Below are 11,872 nucleotides of genomic sequence, written 5' to 3' on the forward strand. Positions count from 1 at the left end.
ACTACTCTCTTGATGTTGCTTGCAAGTAGCCTCGTTCCGTCTCTGCTGAGGTGGAGTCCATCCTTCCTGTAGAGCTTGCTCTTCCCCCAGAACGTCGTCCAGTTGCACATGAAGTGGAATCCTTCCTCACACCAGTGCCCCATCCATGCGTTGACTGCTTGCAGCTCCATCTGCCTCTTCTCATCTGCCCTGGGTACTGGCAGGATCTCCAAGAATGCTATCCTCTGCGTTCTGATCTTCAGCTTTCTTCCTAGCATCCGGAACTGGTCCTTCAGTACTTCCCTGTTGTAGTTGCAGTTGCTCACATTGTTCGTCCCCACAAGGATCACCACCACCATATCTTCTTATTCCACACTGTTGAGAATCCTGTCGATGTGGCTCACTATTTCTTCTACCTTGGTTCCCGGTAGGCAGGTCACCAGCCAGGCAGGTCATCCAGTCTTCCTCCCACTATGTGGTTGTCAACTTGTCTGTTGATGGAGTCCTCCACGATGATTGCTGTCCTCTCTTATCTTCTCCTGATTCTCCAGCCGCAGGTTCGTGTCCCTAGTGTATGTCCATCTCTCCTGCCGCAGGTCCGTATCCTTCGTTCTCGCTGCTGTGTCACCCATTTCTTCCTGGTAGTTGTCCGTCAGGTGGTCCACACTCTCTGTAGGTGTCTTTCAGTAGTTCCACTGTTGCTGGTGATTTTCCACAGCCTCCCTGTATGCCTCCTCTATGAACTTCTCCAGCTCTCGGACTTCTTCCTCGATGGTGTCCTCTGTCTTGTTCTCTGCTTCCTCTGTCTGGACGTTCTCTGCATCTCTGTCTCCCTCCTCCGCTGCTTGAAGTGCTTCCAGTTCCACTATTCTACCCTCCAGGAGTCTGACTTGTCTCTTCAGGCTCTCCAGTTCTCCACATCGAGCGCATATGTAAGACCGCCTCCCAGAGGGAAGATGCAGAAAACTGGATAGCTCAACATCTTACTTCTGTCTGCTGCTTCTATTGCTGCCTGCTTGACAGTCTGCTCGGATGCCTTCTGTTTGCTGTGGTTGCGCCTGCTCTTTTATCTGCTTTTTTCCCCCTTTGGCTTCTCTCTCCCTCTGCCTCTCTCTGTAGCTGCTTTTCTCCTGCTCTCTCATAGAAACATAGAATATGATGGCAGAAAAGGGTCATCGGCCCAAGTGTGCCCACTCTAAGAACCCTCCCCCTAAGCACTTCCTCAAAGTGAACCCACATGCTTATCACATTTTTTCTTAAAATCGAGCACGTTGATGGCCTCAATTACCTGAAGTGGAAGATTATTCCAACGATCAACCATCCTTTCAGTGAAGAAATACTTCCTAGTGTCACCATGAAATCTCCCACCCTTGATTTTTAACGGATGCCCTCTTGTTGCCGTAGATCCTGTAAGGAAAAAGATGTCTTCTTCTACCTCAATACGGCCAGTAACATATTTGAACATTTCCATCATGTCTCCCCTCTCTCTGCATTCCTCGAGAGAGTATAGCTGCAACTTACCTAGACGTTCTTCATATGGGAGATCCTTGAGGCCTGAGACCATCCTAGTGGCCATTCGCTGAACCGACTCCATTCTCAGCACATCCTTTTGATAATGTGGCCTCCAAAATTGAACACAATATTCCAGATGAGGTCTTACCATGGCATGATAACTTCAGGCTTTGGGCTGACAAAACTTCTACGAATGCAACCCAGCATTTGTCTAGCCTTGGATGATGCTTTCTCTACTTGATTGGCAGTCTTCATATCTTCACTAATGATTACTCCTAGGTCCCGTTCTGCAACAGTTCTTGCTAAGGTCTTACCATTCAGGGTGTAAGTTCTGTGTGGGTTTCTGCTACCAAGGTCCATAACCTTACACTTTTTGGCATTAAAACTCAGTTGCCAAGTTGCGGACCATTGTTCTAGTAAGTGCAGGTCCTGCGTCATAGTGTCTGGCATGGTGCTTTTGCCCACTATGTTGCACAGTTTAGTGTCATCGGCAAATAATGCAATTTTACTTCGAAGTCCCTGAGGCAGGTCCCGTACAAAGATATTAAATAGGATTGGATCCAAGACTGAGCCCTGTAGCACTCCACTGATCACTTCCAATGTTTCAGAGAGAGTACCATTGACTACCACCCTCTGGAGTCTGCCACTGAGCCAGTATTTAACCCATGCAGTCAATGTTTCTCCTAGTCCCAATGAATTCATCTTGTTCAATAACCTGCGGTGTGGGACACTATCAAAAGCCTTACTGAAGTCCAAATACACGAGATCCATGGACTCTCCCATATCAAGCTTTTTTGTTACCCATGCTGGTGGGGATTCCTCAGCCTCTCATCGCTCAGGATCATATCTAATTTGTGTTTAATCAACATTTCCATAAGCTTACACACTATTGATGTGAGACTTACCGGTGTGTAATTTGCAGTCTCCGACTTGCATCCCTTTTTGTGGAGCGGAATGACGTTAGCTGTTTTCCAGTCCAATGGGACTCTTCCCGTGCATAGGGAAAGATTGAAGAGCGCAGCTAACGGCTCTGCCAGGACATCTCTCAATTCCCTAAGGACTCTGGGATGCAGTTTATCCGGTCCCATGGCTTTGTTCACTTTGAGCTTTGATAGTTCTTGGTAGACGCTGCTGGTGGTAAATTCAAAGTTCAGGGACGGGTCTTCTGAGCTCTCATCTGCAGCTGTGGACCGGATCCCAGTGCCTCACAGGTAAAGACTGCGCAGAAGTATTTGAGTAGTTCGGCTTTATTGGAGTCTGATTCTACATAGTTACCGTCGGGTTTCCTTAGGCGCACTATCCCTTCTGTGTTCCTTTTTCTGTCACTAACACACCTGAAAAATGATTTATCCCCTTTTTTAATATTCTTAGCTAGATTTTTTTCCATCCTGCTCAGGTCAACTCTTTGAAGGCGGAGCTTCGGTGGTCAATGTCTGGGGGGGGCGGAGCTAACTCTCACCGATTCTCCTCTTGGTTTCCTGCCTCTGCTTCTCTCTCCTGCTCTTTTATCTGCAATGTATAGGTTGAAGAGTGTGGGAGAAAGAGGTGATCCTTGGGGTACTCCGCAGGGGTTAGACCATGGCTCAGATTTTTCTTTGTTTTCTTTAACTCTGTATGTTCTGGATTATAGGAATCCTTTAAACCACGATTGTACCTTACCACTGATTCCTATTGAGTCCAGTATCTGTAGAAGGATGTTATGGTCTACTAGGTCAAAGGCTGCGGAGAGATTTAGTTGGATAATTAGCATTTTTTTGCCTGTGCTGAGGTGTTGTCTGGCGGTGTCCATGAGTGAGCCAAGTAGGGTCTCAGTGCTGTGGTTGGTTCTGAAGCCTGATTGTGTTGGGTGGAGTAGGTTGTGGTTCTCTAGATATTATTAATAATAATAATTTTTGTAAACTGCTTACATGCATTTGTAAAAGGTGGTATATTTAAGTAATAAGCTTGAAACTTCTGTACAAATTGCTTGGCCATCTGACCATCCATCATTCCTTCCCAGGGGTAGCTGCATGCTGGGTTTTTTTTTTTCTTTCTTTCTTTCTTTCTTACTTACTTCTGTAGTATTGTTCAGAGGCAGGTCTTGCTCTATAGGGCTATGGACTAGAGAAAATGAGTGGTTTCTGGTTGAAATGAGCAAGGCCACAACAGTGTAGAATTGCAGCTGCAGGAAATCAAGTATCTGCCCTGCTAATAGTTTATATAAGAACAGAAGGATGTGGAGTGTTTGGAAACATATGGAAGATACATTTTGTCACTGAAGCATCCTTTAACTACTGTGCTAAGTCTCATAGAGGGGCATTTTCAATATGATGCCCAAATCCAATTTTGGATGTTTTGCAAAAAATGTCCAAAAATCCAATGCCAAACCGTCATTTTTGAAACAGAACAATATCTTTTTGGTTCAAAACTTGCCCTATTTTAGATGGGTTTTGAGCTCAATATATCGTTCTTTAAGGGCCATTTTCAAACAAATAGATTTCCAAGGAAAAGCACACCAAAACAGGCCATTTGGATGTCTGGGGGCCAGCATCTTACTAGACTGGCCACAAAGACATCCCAGCACAGCAGTGGGTCAACCTAGGAGGCACTGCAGTAAACATCACATAAAATGTCCCATCAGGAATAGCAAAAAATGTACTGTACCCAGAAGAGCAATCACTAAGCACAGCTCTTCCCTCCTGTCAAAGCTGCTCTCCCTGCCCCAGTCAACTGAGCCGCAGGTCTCCTGAGTCCTGCCGGCTCAGCTGATTTGCCTCTCATGCCAACACCCCCTCTTGCCACCCACCCCAAAACACTGACCCAAGATTGACAGAAGGGATGCCCACTCCTGCCGGGGGTCCCCCCTGAACCCCTATACCTTTCAGATGATGGCCAGCCGGAGGGATGCCTACTCCCTCTGGCTAGCCTTAAGCTCCTGGACCAATGGATGCCTTAGGCCCCTCCCTGGTGAATCCCAGGTTGCATCGGAAAGGGAGGCCTGCCATTTTGAAGAGGTGGCCCTGCTGGTCGGAGAGACTAGGCATCCTTCTGGATGTCATCTGAAAGGTAAAGGGATGTGAAGAAGGGGAATCTAGGGGGTGTCTGGGGGTTGGGGGACCCCGGCAACAGGAGGGAGTGGGCATCCCTCCTGCCGGGAGTGTCGGGGGGGGGGGAGGTTGTTGGGGCCCAGTGTCTGTAGCAACAGCAGGAGGGCATGGTGTTGGGGGTTGTCAGGGGGAGATGGGGACCCTGGCAACAAGAGGGAGTGGGCATCCCTCCTGTCTTCCTTCAATTCAAGGGCGGGAGGGGGTTTGAGCTGTCAAGCCTTACTTTCCCATCAGTGCCTAAGCCAATCAACGCTCAGGCTCTGATCAGAAAGTAAGGCTACGACAGCTCAGACCCAGTCAAAAAATTTTGGATGCAAATGTGGCACAACGAGGTTAGGGAATCACATGGCGATGATAAGAGAATCATCTGGAGTGCTCCTTTTACTACCATTTTAATATTAATGACCTTATTGTACTACATTTGAATAGCAGAGTTAGAGACTGCTAGGAAGCTCAGAAAAGACCGTTCTAATTGGTTGGTAAAATTATAGGCACGTTAAATCAGCTGGAATCGGTTTAGCGCCTGTGTTAAGGGTATGGTAACTTTTGAGAATCCTCCCCTGTAAGGGGATAAGAGATCTGTAAAATGATAAGTAGAGTGGAATGGGTAAATATTTATATGTTTTCAAATTATATATGGACTAAGGGATGCTTAGTGAAATTAAGGGGTAGAAGATTTTAAACAAATTAAAGAAAGTATTTTTTTTTCATTCAATGAACAATCAAGTTGTGGAATTTATGAAGAGGATGCAGTCAAAAAATTTAGCATTGCTGGGCTTAAAGTGGATTTAGACAATTTCTTAGAGAAAAGTCTATAAAAAAATTAGCCACATAGAAATGAGGAAAATCACTGCTTACCATATATACTCAAATATAAGTTGATCTGAATATAAGTCGAGACCCCCATTTCCCCCCCCCAAAAGGAGGAAAAATGGTTGACTTGAATATAAGACAGGGGCTTAATATTCAAATGCCATGCCCTGCCAGGATCTGCACCCAGTGTCCTCTCCCTCACGCCCTCCCCTGCCAGGCTCTGTACTCAGCCCCCTTCCTTCCCTGTCCTGCAAGGCTCTGCACCCAGCTCCCTTCCCTACCAGGCTTTGCACCAGCCTCATTCCCTCCCTGCCCTACCAAGCTATGCAGCCAACCTCCCCTCATTACTTGCCATGCTCTGTACTGCACCCTGTGCCCCCTCCCTGCCAGGCTCTGCACTGCACCCTGTCCCACCTCCTCTTCCACCTCTGGTGGTCTAGTGGTAGGCTGGGCTGGGACAGGAAAGATCACTCTCAGCCTGGCCGATGCAAATAATTTTTTTTACCCCCCACCCGTGTAGCTTTTCTGCTACCCCCATACCTTTTCGGTTATTCCTGGTGGTCCAGCGATGTATGGGCAGGACCGCGCTCCTGCCCTGCGCACCTCCTTAGACTCAGGGCTTGCGGCGCACAATAATGCAGGAGTGAGCTTCTCAAGCTCCCATGTGGCCCTGCGCCGCTAGCAGAATGGCTGCCGCCAGTTCTTCCAAGTCTCATGAGACCTGGCGGCAGCCATTCTGCTAGCGGGCCATGTGGGAGCTCGAGAAGGTTGCTCCTGTGCTCCTCAAGCCCCGATCTGTGACTTGAAAGAGGTGCGCAGGGCAAGAGCGTGGTCCTGCCCATACACCGCTGGGATAACTGAAAAGGTACATGGGGGGGGGGAGGAAAATAAAATGATTTGCATCGGCCGGGCCAGAATGGGAGATGGGAGGGATCTCTCCTGTCCCTGCCTATCAGAGGCCTGCATCAGGTCGGGGAGGGGGGTCGGGTGATGACCCAAATATAGGACGAGACCCCCATTTTTGGGCCATTGTTTTGGCCCAAAAATCTCATCCTATATTTGAGTACATACAGTATGTCTAAGAAATGGGACACAAATATTACACTTTAAGGACACTAGTTCATGTAGATCTTAAAGGGCTCATTTACAAAGCACTTAGATACATTGGCCGTATTCTAAATCAGCAGCCATCTACAAAAAAGGTCCTGGCTGTGTGTCAGTCACGCTGAGGCGCCATTAGCTGCCATTCTTTAAATGGTGCCTATCAGAAAACTTAAGAGCTGGTAAAGTGGGTCAGGTTCTACTGGTCTACACTGTAGATGCCTAAGTTCTTTTGAGAATTATGTTTAATGTTGCCTAATGTCATCTCCACCCCTAACCATGCCTACTTTGACCTTAGGTGCCATTCGCTGGCTTGCTATAGATACGATTATGTCTATTTCAGTAGGCACCTCCCAACACTTACTTTTTTAAACACGTTTTTAAATGGTTTTTGATGGCGTGATCAATTATTACATTACATTACATTAGGGATTTCTATTCCGCCTGTGCCTTGCGGTTCTAGGCGGATTACAATAAAGATGATATCTGGACATTTCCAGTAGAATTACATTACAGGAGAAGAGTAGATTACAAGTAACAGTGAAGAGTTACAATACATTCAATATCGCAGCAGATGTAACATAGCCACGGATTACAATAGAGAAAATATCTGGGCGTTTCCAGTAGAATTACATTATAGGAAGAGATAATTACAGTTTATATTGCAGAATTATAGTACATTCAATATCGCAGGAGATGTTAATAGCAACTGAGTCAATTTACTACTGGTGGAGAATAAGGAATTACAATATGTTCTAGATTACAGAAGATGTTACATGAGCTGAGTCAATTTACTACTGGTGGAGAATAAGGAATTACAATATGTTCTAGATTACAGAAGTTGTTACATGATCTGAGTCAAGTTTCTTAGGATGTTGAGTAGCATCATATGCCTATAAGCGGGGTGTATTTATTGTTTTGATGATTGCATGATGTTGGTTAATTAATGTTGATGATATGGACAGTAGTGGTGTTTAGTTTGGATTGGGTAAAGAGATTCTTTTCCCAAGGAGTTGATTGAGAACTCATTAGGTGGCGGTTTAGATTGATGGGAGATATTTTTTGAACAGTAGTGTTTTTATTTCTTTTCGGAACTCTTTTATGTCTGTAATTTCGATCAGTAATTTTGAGATGTCGGAGTCAATATTAGCTGCCTGTGTCCCAAGTAGGTTGTCATAAAGTTTCTTACGTCGAGTACCATTGAGAGGAGGGTAGGTGAAAATGTTCTGTGTTCTCCTTCTTCTGGATAAGAGATAGTAGTGAAATCGGTTGTTTAGGTAGCTGGGTGCCGTGCCGTGGGTTACTTTGAATAGGAGACAGTAGAATTTGAATTGTGTTCTTGCTTTTATTGGTAGCCAGTGAGATTCTAAGTATGCTTTGGTAATATGGTCGTATTTGCTGAGTGAGTATATGAGTCTGAGGGCTGTGTTCTGGACGGTCTGTAGTTTTTTTATTGTGTTGATTGGGCACGGTAGATAAAGGCTGTTGCAGTAGTCTACCATACTTAGTATCATTTGGATTAAAGCCTACTGCCGCCTAGCTTAAGCCACTGTTTACAGAATCAGGCCCATAAAGAACCATAGGTTACTGTAGTACTTTGAATGTCTAAGTGCTTTAAAAATGAACCCCTATGTGTATTCCACAGATCTTCATGTAATATTCAGTGTTAGAACAGGTAGTGCCTTGGGGAATGGGATTCCTTTTGGGTATAGATCATATGGGACAGGGCAATCCAGTCCTGATTTAACATTCGTTGTATCTATGGACTTGTAATTCCAAGGAAAGCAGGAAGTACAACAATTCCATGGTTGCAGTGGGAGCAAAGACAATCCTGTAGTGAAACAAATCTTATACTTTGTCTTCTTCTTTTTGCAGTCTTCATCCAGGAGCTGAAGAAGAAGAGCTTTCCATAATGGAGGCCATTCAACCTTCCATCCCAGGCTCCCAGCATCCCTTGCTGTTCTTGTACGGGTTGGAGAAAGAAACTCCATGCCAAGGAACACTGCCCTCTGAAAAATATTTGAACTTTGAAAAATTTCTTTTAAAATTTATATTTTTTGTTGCTATGAGGTTTCAGTGTGCAGGAAAAAGTGGGCGATGAAAACACAGAGCAGGAAAAACTCCCCTGTAGCGTTTTTCTGTTTCCTAATGCAGAGTTTAGAGCTGTTTGGTTTGTGGTGGGCAAGAGAATTTATTTTGGAGTTTTACAGACTTGTACCTCAGGTCAATGAATAACAGTTTCTGATTGGCTGGTAAAATTGCAATGAAAAGGCATTTGGCTCCATAGCAGAAAGTTTTGGGATCATTTATATACCCTACAGCAATGTCAGTAATATGATTTGGTTTTTTTAATTTTACACATTCCGGGCCATCTAGTACATGGAACATTCAGCCAATCAGATTGTTCAGTTTGGACTTTAGATCTGTTTACTCACTTTTCCAGACCCATATACAAGGTGAGATCTAATCCAGATACTGTAGATCTTTCCCTGCCTATTGAGGGCTTACAGTTTAAGTTTGTGCCTGCAACAATGACAGGTGAAATGATTTGCATGAGACCACAAGAAGAAACTGTGGGGAAAAAGGATTTGAATCCTGGCTTTTCTGGTTCACAACCCACTGCTCCAGGCTGCATATGCCATATCCTCAGAGGGAGGAGGTAAGGTGCAATTTCCAGTATATGTTTTAAAAAGAAGAATACATCAGGTCATGGAAAGTACATGTAACTTTTCATGGAGTTTTATAATAGTAATAGTACTGAGCACTAATTCTGTAATAGTATCTTGGCACCAAGATTCCATTATAGAACACGAGTGCAAGTCAACATCGACACGCTTACATTTAGGCACGACTACTTATGCCAGGTCTGTTGGCATGTTTAATAGTGCCATGCTGATAGCTTGCTCATGATCCAAATGCATTTAATTGGACTAGATTATAGCATCTAGTCCAATTAAATGCACCAATTAGTGCCACTTATACATCCATATGCAAATATGTGCTATTCTAGTGCAAGAGGGTGTACGTTTGGATCATGAGTAAGCTATCAGCATGGCACTGTTAAACATGCCAACAGATCTGGCATAAGTAGTCATGCCTTGGGAGGAAGTGACATCACTCGCCCGAATGGCAGGGTAAAACTTGAGCTCCGATGGGGCCTTGTTGAAAAAGTGCAAAGACAAGCTTCCCATGAGTGGAACCGCTCGTACTTGGCAGTGTGCAGTTGGTTAGGGTCATTCAGAAAAACTGAGAGGAGACAGATTCATAACGAATGCAAGGAAGTTCTTCACTCAACGGGTGGTAGACACCTGGAACGCGCTTCCCGGAGAGGTGATAAGACAGAGTACAATTCTGGGGTTCAAAAAGGGACTGGATGACTTTCTGGAAGCGAAGGGGATAACAGGGTACAGATAGAGGTTTACCTTACAGGACATTAAGCGAACAGGGTATGGACATTTTAGGTTAAGTAGGGAACACTTACAGGTCATGGACCTGGGTGGCCACTGCGGGAGCGGACTGCCGGGCACGATGTTCTTACGTTAAGTCTGGTTTCAAGATTTAAAGGCGGCGATGAAGGGGGTTCATGACGATGTTAAAACCGCGATGGCTGAGCTGCAGGTGAAAGTTGGAGACTTAGGGGGCCGGGTGGAGGCCTCAGAACAACGTGTCTCGCAAGTGGCAGCGGAGATGGCGAAGACTAAAACAGCAGTAGCGCAACAGGTCAAGAAGTTGCGGACTTGCAGGCTCAGGTTGAGGATCTAGAGAACAGGTCCCGCAGGAGCAATTTGAGGTTTAAGGGGATTCCTAAGACTGATTGCTATAAAGATTGCAAGCGATTCAAGATTACTGTAGTCAGCTGCTGGGACCTACGGATTAGGTAGACTCGGCATCCATAGTTTTACTGAGGGCCCGTTGTAGTTTGGGAGCTGGAAGACCAGGCACACCAGAGGATATTATTGCTTGTTTTGGGGACTATCTGCTTAAGGTTAAGTAGTCGTGCCTAAATGTAAGCGTGCCAATGTTAACTTGGAATCTATAATGGAATCTTGGTGCCAAGATACTATTACAGAATTAGTGCGCCTAAAAAAAACTTGCCCAACAAAACAGCTCTGAGCACTGTTCTTTACATGGTGCTTAAAGTTAGGTGCTGGTTATAGGATAACCTTAGCTGTTCCTAACTTTAGGCGTGGCCCTTTACATCAACTAAAACGTGGTGTAAATCCTTGGGCCTAAATTATGGATCCCTCTTATTCTATAACCTAATTCAAGGATCATCCCTGACCCACCTATGAACCTTCCTTTTTGGACCCTCATGTAAAATTTAATTATTTCCAATTGGCCCCAATAATTGCTCGTTATTTGCCTCATTAGTCACTTAAATTGCATGCACAAACTGGGTACATGCCTAAATTTGTACACACAATTTTTAGCACTTTTTATAGAATACGGGGGATAAGGCACATGTTACCTATACATGCCCAGTTATAGAATTGCCTTTTTAATGCCTCCTTTTTCATTTCTTTCTGATATATCATAAGTCACTGTGAAATGTGCAGATGCTGGGTCTCCAGCATATGCAGATTTACTACATGCTTATTGAGGTCTCCAGAAAACCTGACTGGCTGTGGGTTAAGCAGGATAGATTTGGGAAGCCCTGTCATAAAAAACCTCTTTGTACCACAACTGCAACAATCTGAGGAGTAAAGATTGGGTTTGAGAGGGAGTCGGGACCATAAAAACAGTCAACTTTTAAGTATTGTTTGGGAGGTATAGGGAAAAGGGGGCATGTGCATGAAGTTCCAGTTGTTCACTGGCCATAACTGCTTTGTAGAATAGATGGGAAAAGCCCTTGTTTTACCTCAGAGTTGGATAGTGGTGGGATAATGTTAGCAAGAAGTTTGCAGTCTATGTAAAATGAAGAAAAGATGAACAGGTGTGTTGTTTGGAAAGAACACAATGTTTCCCTGCTTGATGATTGTATTCGGATGTATCCTAGAAAGCTAATGAGGTCTAGATGGTTATAGTGCCACTTGTACTGACTTTATACTGCTATAGGGGCTTTTTTACTCGCTAGACTAGCAGAGATCACCTATGGGTGGTAAGGTCACTGGAGAGGAGGAGAGTGTGGCGCAGTGGTTAGAGCTATAGCCTCAACACCCTGAGGTTGCGGGTTCAAACTCCATGCAAGTCACTTAATTCTCCACTGCCCCAGGTACATTAGACAGATTGTGAGCCCACTGGGACAGATAGGGAAAATGCTTGAAGCACCTGTATGTAAACTGCTTTGAGTGTGGTTGTAAAACTACAAAAAGGTATTATACAAGTCCCAATCCCTTTCCTTGCCAGGTTGTGGGCAGGTCTTTGAGTGGATCAAGGCTTAT

The 11,872-nt window shown here is 44.8% G+C and overlaps 1 protein-coding gene across 1 annotated transcript in view; it reads left to right on the forward strand.

Moving 5' to 3' along the window:
- The window catches only part of VASP (vasodilator stimulated phosphoprotein), a 306,350-nt gene extending 296,594 nt beyond the window's left edge, over positions 1–9,756 (forward strand). The window contains exon 13 of the mRNA XM_033954725.1: positions 8,367–9,756. Within this exon, the coding sequence (XP_033810616.1) occupies positions 8,367–8,404 (38 nt within the window). The 3' untranslated portion in view covers positions 8,405–9,756. The remainder of the gene's footprint in view (positions 1–8,366) is intronic.
- Positions 9,757–11,872: the final 2,116 nt, after the last annotated feature.

This window comes from Geotrypetes seraphini, chromosome 8 (assembly GCF_902459505.1).
Source record: "Geotrypetes seraphini chromosome 8, aGeoSer1.1, whole genome shotgun sequence".
NCBI lineage: Eukaryota > Metazoa > Chordata > Amphibia > Gymnophiona > Dermophiidae > Geotrypetes > Geotrypetes seraphini.